General features: G+C 41.6%; 1 protein-coding gene across 5 annotated transcripts in view; it reads right to left on the bottom strand.

Moving 5' to 3' along the window:
- The window catches only part of RBM26 (RNA binding motif protein 26), a 54,668-nt gene extending 34,132 nt beyond the window's left edge, over positions 1-20,536 (bottom strand). For 3 of the 5 annotated variants that reach the window (XM_064143914.1, XM_064143919.1, XM_064143917.1), the window contains exons 1-6: positions 20,035-20,536; positions 6,309-6,427; positions 5,656-5,792; positions 3,462-3,550; positions 2,657-2,895; positions 697-957 (exon numbers count right to left, since the gene is read on the bottom strand). In XM_064143914.1, coding sequence (XP_063999984.1) covers positions 697-957; positions 2,657-2,895; positions 3,462-3,550; positions 5,656-5,792; positions 6,309-6,427; positions 20,035-20,105 — 916 coding nt within the window. In that variant the 5' untranslated portion in view covers positions 20,106-20,536. The remainder of the gene's footprint in view (positions 1-696; positions 958-2,656; positions 2,896-3,461; positions 3,551-5,655; positions 5,793-6,308; positions 6,428-20,034) is intronic. The other 2 variants (XM_064143916.1, XM_064143918.1) reach the window with 1 other exon arrangement.
- Between the last annotated feature and the right edge of the window lie 5,005 nt (positions 20,537-25,541).

The raw sequence follows: 25,541 nt of genomic DNA, 5'->3' as shown, positions 1-25,541 counted from the left end.
CCAATCAGAATTCTGAATGTAAATTGGCCTAGATCTTAAATTAGTCACCGTGGTAAGCAACAACAACAACAAATACAAAACCCACCAACATTCAGAAAAAAAATACAGGAGGAAATGTAAACTCTTCTGAGCCAACAAGTTGATTAGCTGAATTTAGCTAGTGTCTTCACTGCCAACTGCAGCAGCCTCTTGTGCAAATTCTGGCACAAGATACACAAATTAATAGCTCAAGACACAAATTTGGGAGGGTTTTTGTACTTAAGAAACTTCTACACAGAAAATATGAGTTAACATGAGCCTGTGAAGTTGCAGGCTTTAGATCTTCCTAGTTAAAACTACCCTTCAACTGGATAAAATAAAAAAATATTGGGTCACTAAGGTGTTCCTCTTTGTCAAAACTATCAAACAGCATTTGGCTGGGACATATCACATAAAATCTGGGTAATACTGGATTATTAACTTTTGGGTGTATATATACGTATATGCTGCTTTTCATCCTCATAAAATAATTCTTCCAACTAAAAAAACTTAAACACTAATAAAGAAAATCTAAGTTAATAAAAAATGAGGCAAAGTTTGCATTCAAGAATTGTGTAATACAAAAATGACTGTCTTAAAGGAGATAAAGAAATTACCTCTTCTTTTTTTTCAGAAAGAGGCCTATCACAGTTGCAGGAAGCAATAACACAGACTTACCATCATAATCTCGACAGCGTTTCTTTGGCAGTGGAGGTCTTCCATAGGAGTTGTGGTCCAGTTGCTCTTCATGGAACTCCGACCAACTTTCAGTAGTGTTATTTCCATGATGAGCAGGAGCAATAACAGTAATAGTGCTGCTCAGTGTAGGGACAGGGTAGTGGCCAGATGAAATATTTGTCACAGAAGAAACTGGAGTATAATTGTTCTCTAAAGGATCTGTCCTGTCTATATCATATTTTGGCTTTCCCAAATCCCTTTCTGCAAGAAACAAACACACAAAAAAAGGCAACAATGTTACACTGAAGGATTTCTCTTGCACATTTTCAACAGAAGCTGCCACTAGCCTGTGTTAAGTAGCTTCACATTAATAAACCTCAGAATATAAAAATGTTAATTGAAATGCTGTACAGGTTGCCCAGAGTGCCTGCAGTCTCCATCATCAGAGTTATTTACAACCCAACTGGATAAGATTCTAGGCAACCTACTTCAACTGCAATCTGCTTTGAGAAGTGGTGTTGGAACATATAACATTCCGAGGTCTATTCCAACTTCTACTATTTCATGATTCTCTGTTCCAAAGGTTTAAACAGAAAAGTAACAATCTTCAAGTACACAGTCAGACACTGGGTAATTTTAAAATACCTATTTCACTTCAAGCAGAGCACATTTTCTGTACTGATGTACTTTCATATGGAAAGCTACTCTGAAAAAAGGGAATACTGTAAAAGTTACACATATGTAATGATCCAAGACTGTTGTTTACCTCTGCATTCAAATGCATATATTTATGACATGTAAAGCATTGTCATGACTGGAGAAGTAAGAGTGCCTGACAGTTGTGGAACACTCCTGTATAAATACAGCAGTAGCATGACCTTTTATTCTGAATACATATTACTATCTTGATTTTCTAATATTATGATCAAATAAATGGTTATGTATTCATATTAAGAAGGAAGAGTTCTGTCATAAGACAAGGCATCTGGTAGACTCAACCCCACATTAAAAGGACACCAACAAAGATATATTAAGTACAGCAGCTGTGTGGGTAAAGCAGGCTTTCCTTCATGTGCTTAGAAAAAGAAGTATTTTTTTAACTCTAAGACACTGGAAGATACAATCATTGCAGTTCATGTAAAACAACCTTTAAGATTTAGTTACATTGTAATCTTTCAGTTAAACCACTACATATTCTTTAACTTGCTGCTTCCTGAGTTGTTTGGATGTATCTGCTCTGCATTCCTGCTTTTAAGGCTGTGTTACCAAGGTCCATTCTACGGAAAGAAAAATAATACACAGGAGACTTAAATCAGACTATGTTTCTATCTATACTGTCTAAGACGGAGCCAAGATAAAAAATTACTCTCAATGCTCTTTTCCAATGTATCAGTAATAACTACTGGGTGGGGAGGGGCATTCTTTTCTGCTGAATAAAGAGCTTTGTTTTTAAAGAAGTTTGGTTTGAAAACCCTATGTACTGAAGCCTTAAGTCTGACAGATAAGTGTATATGCAAATATTTACTTTGACAATTTCAGCCCCTCCCTATAATGCCCAGAAAAGAACAAGCTGAAAAGAGGGGAGCTGTGTTTTTCTGTCTGATAGGTCATTTGCTGCCAAACATGTTAACTTCTGCCAGTTCTACCTCTGTACATAGGTATTAATTTCTGTATCTTCCCACATCAGATGCTGAGTTTCCTAAAACCAAATGCAATGTAATTAACTTAGATTTTTCTGCTTCTCTCCTCTTACAACATTGCTTCAAAGTGGCCAACACAGTCAAAGGAATCAGAGAAGAACAGAAGGAAAGAGTAGAAAAGAAACATTGAAAACATCATCACATAACCCTTATTTCCATAGAAAAACCAAGCTGAATTTGAACTAAGTAACAAGAATGACAGAGGAAATTCTGGTACATCTTGATAAGTTTAGTGTCTAAATTTTGTAGGCGACATTCACCGTATTTTAGAGACCAACTGTTGGTACCTCTGCTTCGTGTTCTACTCCGGCTTCTACTCCGGTCTCGATCCCGGTCCCGCAATCTCTCTTTGCTCCAGCTTCTACTTCGACTTCTGCTGTAACTTCGACTCCTCCCTCTTCTCCTGTTGTATCGATCCCTATAGGAGTCTCTTCTGGGAGGGTTTCGATCATAATCTCTCTTCCGAGAACGTTCATCTTTTTTCCTCTCATCACGGCTTCTAAACAAGGAATTTTGCAATAAAATGACAAGAAGTATGAAGCTGTATTTTAAAACCTTAACCACCATTAAAACCCTCAAGAAACAGCAATTGAAAATCAGAGAAAAGCTACTATGGCCCTTCCTTTCTTCTGAGAAGACTTTCTGAATTCTTTAATTTGCTTTATGCATTTTACTTCATGATCTGTAAGATTTTAAAACGCATTAAATCCCTTTTCTGACTGATGCTGTGCTTCCCAAGTTGAAAAGACAAAAATGGTAACACTTACTGAGGGGAAAGTTCAAAATTAAAATTATCACAATTCAGTCTCAATACTGAGCAGAGTAAGTGTTATAAACCAAAAACCTAACACAAAACAGCATCATAGAAGTCAAATGTGATAGCTGTGCACAACTCAGTTTAGACTTCACTCACTCATTTAACTCATGTGCATGACAGCATACAATCTTATTTTTAGGCTTACTAAGTGACGATAGAGAAAGAAAATAGTTGATTTAGAAACATCATAAAAATCCAAATCCATTCTTTTACTCTCATTAGACAAGAGTTTAAGCAAAATTTCTTACCTGGTATCTCTGTAGCGAGAACTTGACTGCGGCGGGCTGTGATTTAGCCTTCTAGAAAACTTTTTCTCTCGCTCTTCCTCTTTAACTATCTGAATTTCAAATACATTTATTGGATCAAAATATGAGTACACTATAATGGAGACTTCTGTACAGTTAGATAAAACCAAAACCTCAAAAGGCTGAGCAAAATCAGCAGTATCATTGAACCAAACCAGCATTTTTGACCTAATGCAATTAAAGAATCTTCATAACATATCAGATTTTTATTTCTATGAATACTCAAAACACAGATTAGGAGAAAATAAAGGAGAATAAGCAGTCTTTACTGTGCAACACTGAAAATACTTCTGCTTTTGTTACAAGTGAACAAAAATCTGTACTAAGGTGAAGTGACAGATCTGGGAAGACATGAATAGTGAACAACTGACACAGCGAGGTCTTTTCCTCATCAGCAGGTTACCTGTTTCAGATCATGGTTCATAGAATCATAGAATCATAGAATCATAGAATCAACCAGGTTGGAAGAGACCTCCAAGATCATCGAGTCCAACCTATCACCCAGCCCTAGCCAGTCAACTAGACCATGGCACTGAGTGCCTCATCCAGTCTTTTCTTGAAGACCCCCAGGGACGGTGCCTCCACCACCTCCCTGGGCAGCCCATTCCAATGGGAAATCACTCTCTCTGTGAAAAACTTCTTCCTAACATCCAGCCTATACCTACCCTGGCACAACTTGAGACTGTGTCCCCTTGTTCTATTGCTGGTTACCTGGGAGAAGAGGCCAACCCCCACCTGGCTACAATGTCCCTTCAGGTAGTTGTAGACAGTAATAAGATCACCCCTGAGCCTCCTCTTCTCCAGGCTAAACAGGCCCAGTTCCCTCAACCTCTCCTCATAGGATTTGTGTTCCAGGCCCCTCACCAGCTTTGTTGCCCTTCTCTGGACATGTTCCAGCACCTCAACATCTTTCTTGAATTGAGGGGCCCAGAACTGGACACAGTACTCAAGGTGTGGCCTGACCAGTGCTGAGTACAGGGGAAGAATAACCTCCCTTGTCCTACTGGCCACACTGTTCCTGATGCAGGCCAGGATGCCATTGGCTCTCTTGGCCACCTGGGCACACTGCTGGCTCATCTTCAGCTTACTATCTATCAGTACCCCCAGGTCCCTTTCCTCCTGGCTGCTCTCCAGCCACTCAGTCCCCAGCCTATAGCGCTGCTTGGGGTTATTGTGGCCGAAGTGCAGAACCCTGCACTTGGCCTTGTTAAATCTCATCCCATTGGCCTCTGCCCACCCATCCAGCCTGTCCAGGTCCCTCTGCAGGGCTCTCCTACCTTCCAACAGATCAACACCTGCTCCTAGCTTGGTGTCATCTGCAAACTTACTGATGCTGGACTCAATGCCCTCGTCCAGATCATCAATAAAGATATTGAACAGGACTGGGCCCAGCACTGATCCTTGGGGAACACCACTTGTGACTGGCTGCCAACTGGACGTGGCACCATTCACCACCACTCTCTGAGCTCTGCCATCCAGCCAGTTCTTGATCCAGCACAGAGTGAATCTGTCCAAACCATGAGCTGCCAGCTTGGCTAGGAGCTTCTTGTGGCAGACAGTGTCAAAGGCTTTGCTGAAGTCCAAGTAGACTACATCCACAGCCTTCCCCACATTCACCAGGCGGGTAACCTGATCATAAAAGGAGATCAGGTTGGTGAGGCAGGACCTGCAAACAGTCCCATGAAGCAAAACCTAGGCTGCTGCTGAAAAGGAAAAGCCTCTTCTGGCTCAAAGAACTACTTGAACACTTGTGTCAGAATCAAGCACATGAAGGAACAAGCACTGCCACTTGCAATGGCAGACTGGATTTACGCTGAATTAAAGGGTATCATAACCACAACAGCAATTTCCAGCAAACAAATAATATAGGCTGCACTGAAATTGATATGCTACTTAGTAACTTTATTTCCATCTGCCTAGTCAGAACCGGTTTGGCTTTCTTTTGAAGCACTCATTTAGATTGAGAAAAATTGTGCAGCAGTACTCAAATCTTCTGTCATATTTTACTACTATAGTGTAACTTTTGGGACTATTATTAATAAAGTAATAAAGGTTGAACCATGTAAGAAAACTACAGGGACAAGGAAAAAAGACATGAATAAAACCCCCCAAAACCCCGCCCCAAAACAACACCTACCTCTTCTTTTTTTGTCTCTTTTTCTTGATGCTGAAAAAATTCTACTTTCAAGCTTCCTGATGACGGTTGTTCTGGTGGAGGTAGATAACTTTTTGTATTCACAGCATCAAACAGTTTTTCCACAAATATCTGAGTTTCTAAAAGTCAAGAGTGTACAAGCATCCGTTACTCAAAACCTCAGCAAAAATTTGCTGGTTTAATAAATAAAACATTGCCATCCACACCTCCAAAATTAGCATTCAACAGAAAGTTAAATTACGTGATTGTATGAAATGATAATTTTAAAAAGAACATTTACAGAGTCAAGAAATATGTCAGTAATAATGTTTCAAAAAAGTTTTCAATCCTTGAGACATTAGATAATGTCTCACATTAAAACATCTGGAAGACTACTTCTGGAAGATATACAGAGCTCCCAACATTTACGGCATTAACTCTTTTGACGTTCAGAATATTCTTCCAGGAATACAGACAGATATAAAACATACCCTTTATATCCACATACAACTGATTTTTAAAACAAAGTTACTTCAAGGTTAGAAGTAATGAAGCTAATAAAGAAATAAATGCATGACTCTGTGCTAAGATTGTCTGAATGAATGAAACGTGACAATCTTTTTAGTCAGATTTAATCTTTATGTCAAAGGCCATACCTTTCTGAAGAAATACATCCAGCTGATCAACACATAGTGCTTTCAGTTCCTTTTCACTTTTATCCTTTTTTACCAACGCCAGAACATATTTGGCTAGGGCAGATGGATCTGCATCACATCTACAAATGAATTAATTTGAAAGAAACAGAATTAAATTACAGAAGATAATGTCTGAAAGTGTTAAGACTAACACATCAAAACATCTTCTATCAAACCAGCTTTAGAATACTCAGGGGGTACTTTTTAAGACAGAGTCCAGATACATAAGATTGCTAAGTATCACCTTTCTTTTGCAGAGAAGCAATTGCTTGGGGCGTTTCCAAACAGTATTTCAAGAAGCACCATATAGGCACACTAGAAGTATTTACAATGGAACAGCCTCAAGTGCCCACTTGTCTTAAATCCAATTACAACAAATACTTCCATAACTTCCCAATGATTAAATCAGTAATTATGAGAATAATATTGAGTGACTGATCACAGGGAAAAAAGGAGGCCTTGGACATCTCCTCTCCTGCAGTAGTCAAGGCCAGACTGGATGAAGCCTTGAGCACCCTAGTCTAGGGGAAGGTGTCCCTGCTCATGGCAAGGGAATTGGAACTAGATGATCTCCAAGGTCCCTTCCAACACAAACCATTCTATGAATCTATGAATACAGTGATGCAGTAGAAATGATCTATGCTATATCAACAACACAAAACTGAACAACACAAAAAATATCTGAGACCCTCTTTAAAATATTGGGTTTTTTTAAGAATCTTATTACTACCTAAATACAAAATACATTAAAAAATATTTTCATTAATTAAAGCTTAAGGCAAAAGTATTCACATATTACCACAGATCACTGCAAGAGGTACACAATGAAGTGAAATTATGGCAATTACTATCCACTTCAGACATCTAAATTCAACCTAAAATTAATTATGGAGCACTTCTGTGTAGAAGCCGATGGTCTTGTGCACATCACTAAAGAAATCAGAACCAAGTAAGCTGTATAGCCACAGTAAAGAGAGTATTATTCAATATAACTCATGTAATTTTACTATAATGGTTTGTGAATAGTAATCTACAATCAACAATGAATGTAGCGGTACTATAGAGTAAAACCTGCCAAAGTGAGACTGCTGCAGAACACCATTTCACACTTCGTAATTCAAAGCCAGTAACTAATTAAGTGGCAAGATCCTGGTTCATCGGCAAAACAGCAACATTTTCTTAAACCAAGAAAGATCCTCAGACTCCATAAAGCCAGGCCAGATCCCGCAGGCACACGCTGGTCATGTGATACAGACAGTTAAGCTTGTTTTGGTGGTAAGCAAAGCTATTACCAGTGGGTTTAAACCTACAATAAGGGGGGAAATTTTGCACTGATGCATCCTAATTGTACATAATCTTCAACAAATATACAATGGGGAAGTAAGTAAAATTAAACAATAGTCAGGGAGCTGCACTGAGAATCACAGAAATTACTGTTCTACTAGAAAAGTCCACTAGTTACAATAAAACAGCAGTTCTCAATCTTTTCCACATTAAAAGAAATTAAATTTTGCTGCTGAATCGTAATTATAAATCTGAGTGTTGATCACTTCAACACTTCTTCTCAACACTGAGAAGAAATTAATCCATCATCATATCACATTAGAAAATGCCTCTCCCCAGAAAAATATTTCCTGCACAGCAAGAAACATCTTCCCTGAAATCATATCCAATAAGTAGAGGAAACAGATTTGTCGGCATCCCCCCTCAGGAGATCCTTTGTATACTCTGGGCCCAGCACACAGTGCTCTGAAGTTAAATGTCAGCACTTCAAACTCAGCATCCTCTAGAAAACAGGCAATGGCAGAATTTCATGCTGTAAAAGCAACTTCACCTGCTAGGGGAGGTACTGCAGTATTCTGAGTTAGTCTGCATTATTTATAGATACAGGAGATGAGAGGTCACAACCAATCCAGATTTCAGAACAGCCTGTGTGCACTAAACTGACAGAATACAAATTAAACACAGCTAATCAAAAACCAGAGAGCACATGGATTGAATACTCTTCAGGAATGCTTTCCTTCAACTATCACACCTAGTTTACTCCTATTCAGATTTAAAAGCTCCTCATTCAGAAGAAAATGCCGTTCAAGCACATCATCCTGGAAGCAGGCACCTAACCACCTACAACAACACTAGTAAGTCTGCATAATCATTATATGCTACTAGCACCTGAGCACATCATGCAAGCAGATTAAAAGAAAGCCTGCTGTTGAACAGCTGTTCACCACAGGCTGCAAGGAGAGTTCTTGCCCGGTACAGCACACAGAAAACCCCAAGGTCAACATTTTGTAACTTCTCAATGCCTGAATTTTCAAATTTACTTGTTACTGTCCCTTAGTGCAACTTCAGTATCACCACAGGTTTATTTCAATCCTCTCCCAGTTTCAAGCTGAATCACGCCCCAGTGTGTGCTATTTTCATATCATCTATCTATAACAGGAAAACAACTTTGGGAGGAGGGGACGATTTTCACATGAATTCTCAGATCTTCTCTTCTCCTTTCTCCACAAAAATTAGATAATACACTATAAGCATTCGGTTTAGAGTAATTCTTCTCACATGAGCAGGACAGAAAATGGAAAGCCACATAGACTCCAAAAGTGCGTGGGGGAACCATCACACACCAACCACAGATGGACAAAATCTCAAATCATAAGCAAACAAAACCTGTTATAAAAGAATGAACAAGTAGTGCTTTCACTCCCCATCATGATGATCTTGGAAATCATAAGCAATGCTGTCCATGCTAGACATAGCATGTCCATGCTAGAATAACCTCAGAATTTGAACCTGTCCACCCATCTCCAACACACACTCAAGAAAATGTCCTAATTTAAAATGTACATAAATGTTACTTCTAATTTCCAAAGCAGAATGACTTTCTCCTGTGGCACTGTCTGAGCATTTATCACTGCCTGTGCAATAGAACCGCATATGAACAATGCAAAATAATCACACTGAACTCTTACTACTATTACATTGTTAGTCTAGAAATTTCCCTGCACATAAGAGTAAGAATATTTATTTTGGCTCTTCAATAAGTATTTTTGAGAAATACTAACAGACAAATTACTTCAAGTTGATGCCAATTAAGCAATGGCAAACACAATCACTATGATTTCTTTTTAGTTTTTAAAACTAAACTTCATATGACCTTTACAAGCCAAAGGTTGACTTTTTTCTATGCTGACTTAAAACAGAGAAAGAAGGATGATCCAAGGAACTACAGGCCAGTCAATCTCATTTCTGTGCCCGGTAAGATCATGGAGCAGATCCTCCTAGAGGCACCACCAAAGCAGAAGAGTAACAAAGAGGTGATTGGGTACAATTAAGACAGCTTTACCAAGGGCAAATCATGCCTGACAAACCCGGTGGCCTTCTATGACAAGGTCACAAGATCAAGAGCCAAGGGATGAGCAGCTGTTGTCATTTATCTGGACCTGAACAGAGCCTGTCCCACAATATCCTGATCTCCAAGCTGATAAAATATGGGTTTGATGGATGGACCACTCAGTAAATAAAGAACTGAAGAGAGGCTGTCAATAGGTCCATGTCCAAGTGGAGGCCAGTGACAAGTGGAGTCCCTCACAAGTAAGTACTGGGACAGGTCTTTTTTAACACCTTCATCAGCAACATGCACAGTGGCAATGAGTGCACCCTCAGCAAGTTCACTGATGACACTAAGCTGTGTAGTGCGGCCAACAAGTTGGAGGGAAGGGATCCATCCAGATGGACCCTGACAGGCTGGAGTGCTGGGTGCTAATCAATTTCATGAGGTTTTCAACAAGACCAAGTGCAGGATCCTGCATCTGGGATGGGGCAATCCCAGGCACCAATACAGGCTGGCATGACAGCAGGCCCGAAGAAAAGGACTTGGGGGTGCTGGTGCATAAGAAGCTTAGTATGAGCCACCAGTGTAGAGCTGCAGCCCAGAAAGCCAACTGTATCCTGGGTTTGCACCAAAAGTGTGGCCATCAGGTCAAGAGGGGTGATTGTAGACTTCCAGTATCTGGAAGGGGCCTTCAAGAATGCTGGTGAGGGACTTTTTAGGGTGTCAGGTAGTGACAGAATTAGGGAGAATTAATCCAAGCTAGAGGAAGGTAGATTTAGATTAGATGTTGTGAAGATCTTCACCGTAACTGTGGTGAGAAACTGGAACAGGTTGCAAGGGAAGTGGTGGAAGCCCCATCCTTGGAAGTTCTTAAGGCCATGCTGCATGTGGCTCAGGGCAACCTGATCTAGTGGAAGGTGTCCCTGCTCCTGGCATGGAAGTACATGATCCTTGAGGTCCCTTCCACCTCTGACAATCCTGTGATTACATGTAAAACATATGACTTTGCATCTGCATCTGTTGTTCAAAGACTGAAAAAATCCATTAAATTATGTTTTCTGCACACTCTTGTCAAGACCAAGATTTTTTCAATTTGTAGCAATTATTGTTAATGGCTTTGTATGGAAACAAGTACTGTTTGTGAAGCAATTCCTTTCTGAATTCTGAAACGTGCATAAATTCTCCACCTTCTGTTGAAACAAAATCTGCTGGCTTGACTGTAGGTGCCTTGAGCTTTTCTGATAAACAAGTTCTTACATTCTCCAGTCTGCAGTATTTGCTTATATGACAGCAGACTTCGTATGTGAAAAATATGCAGTATGCTTGCTGTACCTTTTTTGTGCACACAGACTTTTCAACCATTTTGAGCTAACTTCATCAGTTCTTCGAATCACAGACTCAACCAGGTTGGAAGAGACCTCCAAGCTCATCCAGTCCAACCTAAAGCCTTCTATGCCCCTCTTACAGTTGTTATTTTATTCAGTGATGTCAGCAGAAAAATATACTGTGTAGCACAAGAACTTATCCTACAGTATGTATCATGCTATCTTCTTGCAGATTATAAAGCAAAAAAAAGGTCCTTGCTTGACAATTCAGAGTTTGATTTTTATTTTTTTTAATTGAAATACCACCTACACATTTCAAATATCCTAAGTTACACTCAGAATTCTTAATAATTTTATTTGCTCCATTCTATTGTTCACAGAGGGGTAAGTATTTACAATTATTAGATACAGGTTTGAAACCTTAGCTTAACTTGAACATGGTATGGTACATCATCACAGACCTAAACACAGATGGAATCTGTGTGTTAAAAGCTGACTGAAGTTTAGCCATACCTTCGTTTTTATGCTAGAAAGCGACAACTAAAAAAACATTCACACGTACTGAAACATCTAATACAACATTTCTCACTTTTGAATCCTATCTCTTCATCCTCTCAACTTTTTGCAGGTATGTGCTGCAAGCAGTAATAAACAACAGTAATGAGATACACTTCTCATATTTCCTCTTTCATGTTTTCTTTAACAGACAGTATACGTAAGTTCCACTGCAGCACATGTATAGAATGGTTTGGGTTGGAGGGGACCTCTAAAGGTTGTCTAGTCCACCTGTATCCCAGTACCTGATACAGCTAAACATGCAACATGTTCTCTTGCACTCACTTCTGAATATATGATCCTACCCAGTAAAGCTAAATGCTTTTACCTCTAATAATGCTTTTCTGCAGTCTGTAGTCTATCAGTCAGACAATATGTAGTGTCCACTGCTGTGTTATTAAACATGGAGATTACTTTTGTAATCCTGCTTTAATAAACAGTATTTAATACACAGACACAGATGAAAGAACTATCTTATTAAAGCTCTACATGTTTCTTCAGACAATTATCTGGACAATTCCAGCTGCTAGGCACCATATGAAAATCTTCAAAAAGTAACACACAAGTACTATGCTTAACCACAAGAACAACAGTTCACAGCTACAACAAACTTCACAGAAGAGTTCAAAATCCTTTGTGTCCAGTACCATCTTATTTTGCAGTCATGATTTGAGATTACCATTTCAAATAAAGAAAATAAAGGAGAAGAGGAATGGTTAAGTTGTTAAGAGTAAATTTAAGGCCTAAAAATAAATATTTATTTTCAAATAATGAATTTTTGAAAAGGAAAAGTGTTTTAACTGGACACACTTCTCTGCATGGTCAACATTTTTTTATTATTTGAACACTTAGCAATTCATTAATCACCACTTATCTGTTTCAAATACTCAGATTTACATGTTTCAAAATAAATATGAAATACTAAATATATTCTGTGAGACCACTTTGATTTTTATTTTTTGCAATTACAGGTGTCAGCCTTAACTTTTAAATTCAGTGTATATGGAATACATATTACAGCTTTTCGCAAAAAACAATTCTTACGGGTGTAGCTGTACACATAAACCCTCTTAAAGACAGAGCTTACACAGACTTAGACTTCGCCAAAACATCTAGAAGTAATTTTAAAAGGCAGATAAATTAAACCAGCAAAACACCCTTGTGCATAAACGTTGTAGAAGAACTATGACATTGAACATAAGCATACACTAAGTATCCCTCAAATATTAAGAAAGAATAAACACAAACTGTGAGTACAGTATGGTAAGGACATGTTTTGCCAAGCTAATGCCTAAAAATACATTTCAAGCATCACTATAAAAATACATACTCAAATGAAAGGAAAAAAAAAATCACAAAAGACATATGCTGTTTGAGTATTTTTAATGTAAAAGGTATCAAAAGGGAAGGCAGATCTGAAATTGTCTGTTGGACTACAATACTCCACCTATCAACTGAGAACTTAGGTCATGTGTCCGTAACAGGGCTCTGTACTTTCCACAATGCAAGTATCAACTATGAGGCACTTGGTAGGACTTCTGCTCAAATACTCACATGAACAGAAAACAAAAAACCAAACAAACAAAAAAACCCTGATTAATTCTTAAGCCTGAAGAAAGAAGAAGAAACACAATGGATTTAAAAATGGCAAGTGGACTCGAGAACGACAGCTGTGAAGTGGATAAAGTAACTGAAAATTTCACGTATTTAAATAGCTTATTAATGTTGTGTATCCTGCTGTAGTCTGACTTCCTCAATTAACACTCTACGAGACAATGCACAGAATGAGTAAATTTGCTGGGGTGCAAATCTAACCTACAACAAATATTCTAGGTTTCCTACATACATACCAAGCTAAAGTATTTTAAAGTATTAACAAATTAACTTGAGGAAAAATGGGAAACATAAATCCAGATATTTGCCTCTCAGAAAAAAAACTACACATGTCCAGTTCTCCAATAAAACTCCTCATACTGCAATTCATCATTTAAGTCAGTTCTTATTAAGTAAAGTAACCACTGTAAACTGGAGCCCTAAAAGAGTAATTTCTTTGATGATTTTTCTTAAAAGTAGTATCTACACTATTTGGTACAGACCTTGCTACTACAGTGCTGTAGTAAACATTAAAGAAATCAGTTTAACAAGAGGATAATCCTTTATTTTGCTTTAAATCTCACTACCATTGCACAAGAAAGTGCTGCTTAAATTTTACAAGCATAAGACAACTCAACCATCATGTGGAAAATTAATTTGATTTTTTAAGCTTTTTGGCAATGTAACTTAATTCATACTTTTCCACGTGTCTTAAAAAAAAAAAGTAGTATTACAAAGTCTGCCCTCTGGTGAAAATGTTCACAAAATGTATCTAAATTCTCAAAGGCAGATATGCAGTGGTGTTTAACTATAGGACATGGAACTTTTCTACCATCTGGAAGAAAAAAAAAAATTCCATGCTGAAGCTGTCAAACTGTAATCTGTCAGTTTTCCTAAATCAACACAGCTACTCACATAAGGGGAAAAAATGTGATTTGGAGAGGGACAAGAGCGAGGATCAAAAAGAAATTCCCATAAAGTGACCATTATATTTGTTCATTTCTGATATATTTAATCACCTTTAATTCAAACTAATGCCAAGATCCTCAATCTAGACTGGCTGGACACAGCTAGTGTGTGTGCACTACTTTAAACGGAAAGAGAAACTACCTGAGGGTTTTTCCCTTCATTTTCTAAAATGGATGTATTGCAAGCCCTGAAACTACTTCCTTGACAAATTTAAAATAGCACAACACACTGGAACTGTAAAGACATGTATGAAGTCCTCCAGGCACTGAATGGCCTTTCCATAAAGGAAATAACATGTAGGCACACATTACTTCTCACACTCTGAACCCAAGAATTTACAACTAGAGCCTAATTTTGTTGCCTACAGATTGAAATTATACTTCTCTAGAAGACTGCTCAGCTCTTAACACTAACCAATGTGGACACGGTTGCATCTTACAGCTGAAAGATATGTTTTGTGTTTGCAGGGCTGAGTGGGTGCAATGTTGCATATTGGGCAGCACAGCTCATCTAATTTAGGTGACTGTACCATTCTGTTCTGTTTCTATCTCAAAAACAAAACACAACCAAAAAACCCACCAAACAAACAAAAAATCCCTATCTCCTCCCCCAAATAAAAAAAAAAAAAAAACACTATTGCAAGCTGCACTATCAGTAAGTAAAATGAATGACTAACTCACTCTGCAAGATCTCTCTCTAGTGTAAATGACAAGGACCACTTAAAATGTTCACTTTCATTAACTTTTTGTCAGTATTTGAAATAACAGAAACACACTGAGGAATGCAACAGCTTCCAACAACATCAAATAAGTTACCAATTCTAAATTCTTGTGACACTGAGATCTGACATGTTCATACAGCTGCAACCAGTAATCAGAAGCTTAAATGCCACCCTAGATTCAGGACAGCTCTCATGAGGCAAAACAGACATCAGCTTGCTGGCTATCCAACATGCATTCAGTGCAGAAAGCAAAAATCATCAGTGTCTCTAAATTGCAGTGCAGCCAAAGGGTTCGATTTTGCTGCTGATGTTCAGTTTAAGAACAAGAAAGGTTTCCTGTAATAAGAGTAATTTTCTCCTCTATTTTCTGCTTTCAATTATAGTTTATAATAACAATATTTTTATTCTACTATAGTATTTTTCATAAAAGTTTAGTAGTACCAGCACTGTAAATTAGGAATCTCAATTTCTCAAATACAGCAGCTCTCCTTGGGTTACTCTTCATTACAGAAGAGTAAGTTCACTAGTGTCAAGACAGTGACATACCAAAGACAGTTTCTCTTATCTTAGTTAAAAATAGCTTAATGTTAAGTGTTAACAGAGTAAGTGAAATTAAAAGAAACATCTATTGCTTTTAGGAATTTTCACAGGAAACAAGACTGAAGCTTTCTGGTGGGACAATGAGTGTAAGTGGCAGGATGGTGTGATACATACATGGAGAAAGGAATGCAGAAGTTTTTAATTTTAACTTATTTCTACCTTTTGGTATTTTGACCTATTAGCATATTTGTTACACCACTGCTAAAGCTTTTTTTCCCCTCACTACCTTTCTTAAGTAGGTGACTATGACTAAGTAGTAATCTGTTAAGAACTAAGCAAAGATCCAAACAGCCAAAAAATACTACTTATAGGTTGAAAAGCAGGACAAACAGAAATAGAACAGTGAAGGGGTAACTGAATGCCTAAGCATATGACTGTTTATTATAATTCCCATGATACATATACTCAAAATATTATTTAAACAATCTGGATTTTATTCTTTCTGACATCTTCATGATCACTTACAGGATCAACCAGGGGAAAAAAAAAACCCTTTCCATTTTAATGGATGTATAAAAGCTGCATAAATATTGGCTTAGGTATTTTTTCATCCTCCTTGCAAGTCTAATTCAGCAGGTATGTAAACCTTCATAAAAGTGTAAATACAGTGAAGCTGTAGATATGAGAGACTTCACCAAGTTGTAAGTAAAATTCAGTAAGCCAGCAGAAGATTTTAATTAATTTTATTTTACACAAAGTAATTACAAACAAGACAATTTTCCACTGGAAAGAACTAGGGCAAGGGGAGAACATTATCAAGTCTTAAAATGCAGAACGATGAGTGCAGCTTTAGCACAAAAAGGCTGTTTCTTTTTCACAAGCAGTTTCAAATAAATTCAAGAAAAAAAATGAAAAAGACATCTCTGCTTAGAACTTTGCTAACAGACTACACAGGACCTGGAATTAACTTGCAGGAAAGAAATCCATCACAATAGACATGACTCAGAGAGAACCTTGTTAGCACAGAAAATCAAAAGTGACAGACATAAGGTTATATTCCAAGTTTAGTGTCATTTTGTAACACTTTCACAGGACCCAGGACATGGACAAGAAGTGTGTAACACTAGAAACTAAGCATACTGCTGAAGAGGACTTGACAAAGCCTTCTTTACAAAGCTGAGTGTAGTTGAATTTAACAGATAGCTCTAGTCAAATACAGAGCAACCACAGCAAACAAAAATACTATTGCCACTGTTTACATTATTTTACTACAGCTGTATCTGTTATGGTTTTGTGTGCATATATAGTAGTACTTGGTACACCAAACTGAGCTATCCAAGGAGTTATTTCCAAAACCACAAAAGCAGCCTCTTTAGATAGCTGTGGGGAGATACTAGATAACTACTATCCCTAAAGCAGAGCCAGATTGCAAATGCTGCCATGCTGAAACATTTACAGTTTCTGCTTCACTGCAACAATACCAAATTCAGATAAGGAGTGTTTGCATGGAGCATCACCAATGCTTTTCTTGCCAAAAGCATTAGAGCAATTCAAAATGAACAATCCCAACAATGCACCACAAACAAAAAATTCCCAAACTGAAATCCTTCATCAGCCCTCTCCTCCAAACATTCTCACCTACTGTGAACAGGGTTTCAAGATGCACAACGAGAACATAATCCAACAACCAAATGATGTCCTCCAGTCCATACGATTATATAATACACCTTTCATTACACCAAAAAGTTAGCATTCTTGCTAACGCTTTAGCATAGTTCAAAGATAAAACTTCATGACAAAATGAACCTATCGTTATTGATATTGCTGTTGTCTAGTTCTGAAACACTATGCTTCAGAAGTACCTGTGTTACGGCCTTTTGAACAAGCTACATAAATCCTGACTAAAAGCTGCTAGGTATTCAGAAATAGGCAACTTGGGAAAAAAAATCATGTTCTATCTACTAAATTCTAGATAAATACGGACCTATGTAAATGTCACACACACATATGTATCTTCTTAATCACACTTCTCTCCTTAAAACTACACCAATGCCATAATGATCTAATACACTGTCATTTTATCTTGTAGATAAAGGTTTCAAGACACAAGATAAGAACGGTTGGCTCCTTTTTTTCCCCCTTTCATTACGGAAAAGACAAGTTAAATGTCATTTTCAGGCTACGGTAACACGTCCAGATAACCAGCATTTGGGTTCTCATTGTACTACCACTGCACCTAGAGTTACTTTTTAAGAACTCCATACTTAAATTTTTGTACTGCCAGAAGTGACAGCTGTAGGCACACACCTCATATAGCTAATATCAGAAACATATCCAAGAGTATTTGACTGCTAGGAAATACTTCTCCACCGATTCCAACATTTACTAGAATAACGGGAGTTACGTAGGACACTGCACAAAACTGAACGACAGCTGAATTAACAGTCCCCACTGGCTTGCTTCCATCTGAAGCTAAAAATTCAGAGAACTCAACATACTCCAGGTCAGCAATTTCTGACCCCACAATATAATTCTCCAGCATAAGAACCACAACTGAACTGCTCGCACACCACATGAAACTGATCAGAAATATGGTGGTTCTTTTTGTGCTAAAAAGCAAAAAATGGTACCGATCACAAAATCTGATCATCCAAATTTCACCTTTCAACTCCTATCACTAACAGATATCACAGTTCAACATTCAAGCAAATAGAGAAACATAGAACAGAGTACACTCGAGAATAAGAAGTTACTACTATAAATCACAAACAAATGAGGAAAGACTAAGGAGCCATACTAACCTCTAGCTAAATACTATCTGGCAAGCTTTAGACACTTTTTATACTGTAAACAGAAAATATTCATTATTCACTGGTGAAAGTTAAGCTTCAGTTTCTGATGAATACTAATAAAGAAACTGCAGAAAAACTGTATAAATTAATTTTGAATATAGGCCTGCAAAATCCAAAGAACTTAATGTATTTACTGAACAAAAGGTTTACAAAGTCAGCTGAAACCCTCCTGTGAACACCACTAGCAGACTTCCAGTTTCAGATTTCACAGGATTTTAAAATGTTTACTGCTGTTTGAAACTAAGGTATCAATCCCCAGCTGCTGAGCGACTGAGAGGTAAGTCTGTATGATTTACCACTTCAAACTGCCAATATGTATTTCAGAAAAGACCGGACCGAGCTTTTTGAACAGTACACTCTACACACTGGTATCAAACTGCTGATTGCCATTAACAGAACGCAAGAAAGTATCCAGAGACTAACAAGGAGCATTCTGCACCAGAGGACTGGCTAGATCTATTACCATAAAACACAACCGGCTGTTGTTCTAATATCACCTCATCAATGTGCTGTTATTCTAACACTACCTTACACTGACCCAAGACAAAGATTAATTCACCTTTCCCAAACTATACCTTTACAAGAAGGTGATTTGTTTTCTTAAGCATAAAATCTTCTTTTAAAAAAGCACTCAGCATAATATGCTGCAGGTTTAAATCAAAATCTAATGAAATTAAGTTCATTCATCCGTTTCAGTGTGGTTTGGACAAGGCTCAGTTGACCTTACGAACACCACACCCATCCCCCAAACACAAGTGAAGCTCTCCTAAAACTGTCTTAGCATTTAATAACTTCAAGTTATTTCAGCACAAACCATACAAACTCTACATATAGATGCTTATATTTAACTAATGGCCATGGGAGCAGACTGTCTTTTCTTTTTAACTCCCATTTGACAGCATCAGAGTGAAAACCAACAGTGGGCACATACCTCAGAAGTTACCGGAAATAGTATCTTAGTTCTACTGACTCGAATCGGGCTCGGATGATTTAATTTAGCCGTGTTAAAATGGTGCCTCTACATGAAATGTCAAGTGGATGCTTTGATCTGTAACGTCTATAGACACCATACTGGAGAAGATGAAACCTTTAAAACCAAGTCCACGTCTCGGTTCCACTAAAATCAGAGAAGACGTTGACTTATTTGCAGAAGAACTCCAATTACTCACATGAATGCTATGCTTAGAGGCCAAACAGGTATTCACAAACAAATTATTCTCTGAGGTACTTACTCCCAAGCGCTCTACTGATGCAATTTTTATTCAGGAGGAGGGAAACAAGACCACGTCAAATACTCAAAACAACTGAGAACGACGTGCAACGAATCTATGAAAATGCTACAGGGAAGATCTCAGGATCTCTGAAAACATCCCAACAGCATCTGAGCTCTCTCAGTGAGTACCACTGGCCAAGGAGGCAGGCCGCGGTTGCTAACCTGGCCTGTACACGGGCTGAGCAGGGAACAGCGAGCTGCACACGCAGACACATTATCTCCCGTTTACCCAGGGCTACAAAATGAAAGACGAAGGCGGTCGCTAGGGGGGGGAAGCTGCATCCTCCGGAGAAAGACGGTCCTACCTCCAGCCGAGGTTGGCGCCGGTAGAGCAGGGGAACGACGCAGCCCCCTATAGAAGGCGACGAGGAAAGAAGGGCGCTGTGGAGGGCATCTCCTGGGATGTCCTCACGGGCCTCTCCGGCAAAGCCTCTCCCTTCTCTGAGGACCACCGTCTTTTCCAAGGGAAGGTTTATTTTGGAAGGGACGGGGAAGAAAGAGAGAGAAAGGGTCGCGACTACTCACATGGGCTCCAAGGTTTTGCTGAGCCAGGATTTCAGCGCCTCGAAGTTTTCTATGATCATTTTAACCACCATCCAGAGCGGCCCGGGCCCCCCGCCTCCCCGGCAGCAGCAGCAACAACGGCGGCGGGGTCCGCGCCGCCCCGCCGGCCGGGACCCCGGCTCCTGCCGCACCTCCCTCCACCCGCTAAGGCCGCGGCTGCCGCTCCGTTCGGCAGAGAGCGCCTGGCAGAGGCCGGAGGCCCAGCCACACGAAGGGGGCGGAACCAGCCGAGCGGAGGCTGCTCCCTGCGGGTCCCGCTCTCGCCGCTCCTTAGCAGGAGAAAGCGGTCTGGCCGCTCCGCAGTTTCGTCCCGCCTGAACGGCGGGCGAAGGACAAGAGCTGCCGAGGGGCCTGAAGAGTGCGGAGCTGTGAGCGCGGCTGAGAGACGCACCCCCCCTGCCCTCAGCCGCAGCGCTGCACCGAGCGGCGAGCCAGCGGTAAGATGGCGGCAGCCCCGCCGCGAGAGTGCGCAGCCTCGCGAGGACGGCGGCGCGCGGTGCCTGCCGGGCCGGGCGGGGAGGAGGTGGCGGCGGCGGGAGGCGGCGGTGCCGGGGAGGGGATGGCCGCGGCGGGAGGCGGCGGTGCCGGGGAGGAGTTGGCCGCGGCGGGGAGGCGGCGGTGCCGGGGAGGAGGTGGCCGCGGCGGGGAGGCGGCGGTGCCGGGGAGGAGGTGGCCGCGGCGGGGAGGCGGCGGTGCCGGGGAGGAGGTGGCCGCGGCGGGGAGGCGGCGGTGCCGGGGAGGAGGTGGCCGCGGCGGGGAGGCGGCGGTGCCGGGGAGGAGGAGGCGGCGGTGCCGGGGAGGAGGTGGCGGTGCCGGGGAGGAGGTGGCGGTGCCGGGGAGGAGGTGGCCGCGGCGGGGAGGAGGTGGCCGCGGCGGGAGGTGGCGGTGCCGGGGAGAAGGTGGCCGCGGCGGGAGGTGGCCGCGGCGGAAGGTGCCACAGCGGCTGCGGTGGGCGCGGGCCGTGCGCTGCTCGTGTTCCGCCGCCCTGCCGCGGGGCCGGAGCGGGCTCGCTTTCTGTCGGAGACTCTCGGTAGTGGCAAATGTTCTGCGCCCTGGAGAAGGAGGAGGGGAGGCACAATGAGCGTTGCCTCCCTGGCGGCGGGAGCTGGATGTTTGCAACTGACAGGACGAAGACAATTGGAGTTTTTTGGGGCTGTTTTGTTTTGTTGCTTTTGTCAGTTTTAAAGGGATAGTGAAAAAAGCTACCTGGAAATACGAACATTGGCCGCAATGGTCGAGTGTCATCCCAGCGTAAGCCTTGTGTGGAGTGGGACTGCGCACGGCAGTGCGCTGCTTGGTGCCGACACCGACCTGCATATGGTGGTTCCCCAGCTGCTTTGGGCCCTGTGAGGTGGGCCTGACAAAGGAGCTGTGCCCACATGGCTGCTAGGTCAGCCTAGCGGCAGTGCGGCTGGGGCTGTCCTGCGTCTGGGTGGAGGCAGTCCCAAGCACAACTCTAGGCTGGGCAGTGAGTGGCTGCAGAGCAGCCATGAGGAGAGGGACTTGGGGGTGCTGCTGGATGAGAAGCTCAGCAGGAGCCAGCAGTGTGCACTTGCAGCCCAGAAAGTCAAGCAGAGCCTGGGCTGCAGCAGCAGAAGTGTGGCCAGCAGGTGGAGGGAGGTGATTCTGCCCCTCTGCTGTGCTCTGCTGAGACCCCACCTGGAGTCCTGCATCCAGCTCTGGAGCCCCCATTACAAGAGGGATGTGGAGATGCTGGAGAGTGTCCAGAGCAGGGCCAGGAGGATGCTCAGAGGGCTGCAGCAGCTCTGCTGTGAGCACAGACTGAAAGAGTTGGGGCTGTGCAGGCTGGAGCAGAGGAGGCTCCCAGGTGACCTTCTTGTGGCCTTCCAGCATCTGAAGGGGGCTGCAAAAAGCTGGGGAGGGACTTTTCAGGCTCCCAGGGAGTGAGAGGAGTGGGGGGAATGGAGCAAAGCTGGAGGTGGGGAGATTCAGGCTGGAGGTGAGGAGGAAGTTGTTGAGCAGGAGAGTGGTGAGAGGCTGGACTGGGTTGCCCAGGGAGGTGGTTGAGGCCCCATGGCTGGAGGTGTTTGAGGCCAGGCTGGCTGAGGCTGTGTGCAGCCTGCTCTAGGGTAGGGTGTCCCTGGGCATGGCAGGGGTGTGGAACTGGCTGCTCCTTGTGGTCCCTTCCCACCCTGGTTCTGTGACCTGACCTACAAAGGTAGTGTGCAGCGGTGCGGAGCCTTCCCATTAGAAGTTAATGCCTGTTGCTGCTTTCACTGGCAGCCTGGATTAAGTGCACAGAAAGGCAGACCATAGAGTCAGTGTACTGCAGCCAGCTTGGTGGGTTTCTGAAAGACCGGAGTCTCACTTGAACTCCTAAGTGAGTGTTTGCACAGTTGGTGAACAAAAGTATTTGAAGCAAATGGATGACATTGAAGCTGCCTGCCTGGTTTTCTCAGATAGAAAGGAACTTCAGGTTCCTTAGACAGCAACCATGGTCTTGGCTGAGTTTGCAATTGAATTCCTACCTTTGTCATGTGGAGTTGGTATAACAGGAAAGGGACTTACAGGGAGCAGGAGGTTTAAGTCAAGTTTGGATATAAGAATCATACTATTATTTCTGTTGGAAAAAGAATAAGATTGTCAAGTCTGACCATTACCTAACTACCAAGTCAGCTGCTAAACCATAACCTCCAGCATGACATCTTTTGTGTCTTAAATGCTTCCAGGGATGAGAATTCAACCACCTCCCTGGGAAGCTTATTCCAGTATTTGATAACTCTTTCAGTTAAGAAATTTTCCAAATTATCCATAATACCCAATCTAAACCTCCCCTGGCATAACTTGAGGCTATTGCCTCTCATCCTATCCTCATACTGGGGAGAAGAGACTGACACCTGCCTCACTACAACCTCACTCCAGGTATTTGTAGAGAGTAATAGGGTCTCCCCTCAGCCTCCTCTTCACCAGACTGAAACACCCCAGTTCCTCAGCAGCTCCTCATAAGACTTGTTCTCCAGACCGTTCACCACCTTTGTTGCACTTCTCTGGACATGCAGACTCTGGACATGTCTACAAGAAGATTAGGAAGAAAGATCCAGCAAACTACAGACCTGTTGGTCTGACCTTGGTGCCTGGGAAAAGTCATGCAGCAGATCATCTTGAGTGCCCTTATGCAGCCTATGGAGGACAACCAGGTGTTCAGGGCCAGTTTGTTATGGATCAGCATGGGTTTGTGAAGCACAGTACTCAAGATGAGGTCTCAGCAGGCCAGAGTAGAGGGGGAGAACCTCCCTTGATCTGCTGGACACACTTCTTAATATGCCCCAAGATCCCACTGTCCTTGGCCACAAGGGCACATTGCTGTCCCGTAGTTAACTGCTTATCCACCAGTGTGGATAGCAATCCATCAAGTGTGCAGTCAAAGAGGCCCTTCCTGGTTAGCCAGGTCTGCTGGTAAACTATGGAAAGTGGCTCGATGAGTACTTCCATCGCTTCTCTCTTGAGTGTATGACATCTGCCCCTATAGACTTGTGGATGTCTAAGTGGTGCAGCATGGCAGTAACCATCTTGTCTTGACTATGGAGGCTTCATTCTGTTCCCATCCCTATCTTCCAGCTCAGGGGGCAGGATGTCTATCAAACTACTACTAAAGTAGTAAGACTACTTTAGTAGTAGTCTTACTACTAAAGACTGAAGCAAAGAAGGTATTGAGTACCTCAGCCTTTTCCTCATCCTTTACCACTGTGTTTCCCCCTGCATCCAACAAATGACAGAGATTCCCTTCAAGTCCTCCTTCTGTTGTTTTTGTATTTGTAGAAGCATTTCCTATTCTGGTTGACAGCTGAAGCCTAATGAATTTCTGTCTGGGCTTTGGCCCTTCTAATTTTCTCCTTGCATAGCCTCACTGCTTTGTAGTACTCCTCAGTGGCCTTCCCTTCTTCCAATGACTGTCAGCAATCCTTTTCCTGACATTGCAACCAAATCTCCCCATTCAGCCAAGCGTGTCTCTTTTTCTGACATGAGATCTCCTTCAGGTTCATCCAAAGTTTCATCCTGCACATGGGAACCCACCACAGACCACTGGTACTTCTGCTGTCATTGGCAGTTCTCAACCCTCATTTATCATTATCCATGCCACTCAGCAGAGAGACTGTCAAGAAATCCAGTGTCTGGGTAGACAGCTAAATCAGAGCTGGATGAGTCTAAGGCTGCCTGCACACTATTATTTCTGGCTCGGTTGTCATCCTTGAAGTTTTGTTGAAAAATGGAGAATGTAGTAAGCCAAACAAACTGCCAGCTTAGGAGGTTCTTCAGTGAGGACATCCTATTTACAAGTTATACTTTGATTTCCTTTCCCAGTTGAGAATGAGCAGCATCTGCAATCCACAGACACAAAATCACCGGAGCTGGAAATTCTCTGGAGACTGTTTTGTAGACATCTAAAATGTCCTTGGCTCACAGTCACCAACTTCTATGTTAACTCCTCCTGAACATGTGAAAATGGACACTAAGCTTGGGATTAGAATGGGCCTTTGTAGGGGACAGGGACATAGAAATTAAGCATTGTGATAAGAATCTAAATTTGGGTTTGGATCTGGTCCTTAATCCTTTGCAAAACCCAGTGTCTAGTGGAAATAATTCAGGCAAGCACTGTGTTGGTCCACATCACTCTCATCTTAGTAACTACCTTTGATCCTTGAATATACAATATCCAGCAAGAAAACACAGACTCTAAGGCTTCCTCCCATATAATCATGGTAGCAACTTCTCTGCCTTTGATGTTTCATTTTCTAAACCACTTTCCAGCCACTCAGAAACACAGTGCTCTAAGTAGATGAAATCTGTGATCATAAAAGGATTTCATCAATAGATGTTATGCTTTGCATAAGATGTGTCAGCATGTGGTAGTTTCTGAACATGACTGTGCTGATAGAAGTATGCTGCTCTCACACTTCTATGGCAATATTCAACATACCTGCAATAAATAAATACATATAAACACACATAAGCACATAAAAAATAAACACAGCTGGTGACACTTGAAGGGCTAGAGTTTGCAGACTTGAAATCTGAATGTCTTATAAAGATTTAGATCCCAGATCTTCCAGTGGTATGCAGCATCTTTCAGGCAATTTTTAGTTAATTACATGGCAGGAATTAGAGGAGTAAAAAGTAAAACTGTTTACTAGCTGTGAAGAAACCATTTCCTCTGAAACATAAAGTGACTTATTGTTTCTGTGTATGACACAACATTGTTAGGTTCTTCATAGCAATTTTAAAACACAAAATAGTTCACAGTGAATTAAATTGCTGAGAACAGTGTCAGGAAGTGTATCTGAACATCGCTGGGGAACATAACCTCCATAGCATCATCTCCCTGGGCTTTGAAGGAGCTTTGCTGCTTTTAGAGGTTTTGAGATTATGAAAGGCCTGGAACACAAATCCTGTGAGGAGAGGCTGAGGGAGCTGGGGGTGTGCAGCCTGCAGCAGAGGAGGCTCAGGGC

Source organism: Pogoniulus pusillus, chromosome 5, assembly GCF_015220805.1.
Source record: "Pogoniulus pusillus isolate bPogPus1 chromosome 5, bPogPus1.pri, whole genome shotgun sequence".
In the NCBI taxonomy this organism is placed as follows: Eukaryota; Metazoa; Chordata; class Aves; order Piciformes; family Lybiidae; genus Pogoniulus; species Pogoniulus pusillus.
Note: the sequence above shows the minus strand (reverse complement) of the source record. Positions and strands in the feature narration are given on the sequence as shown.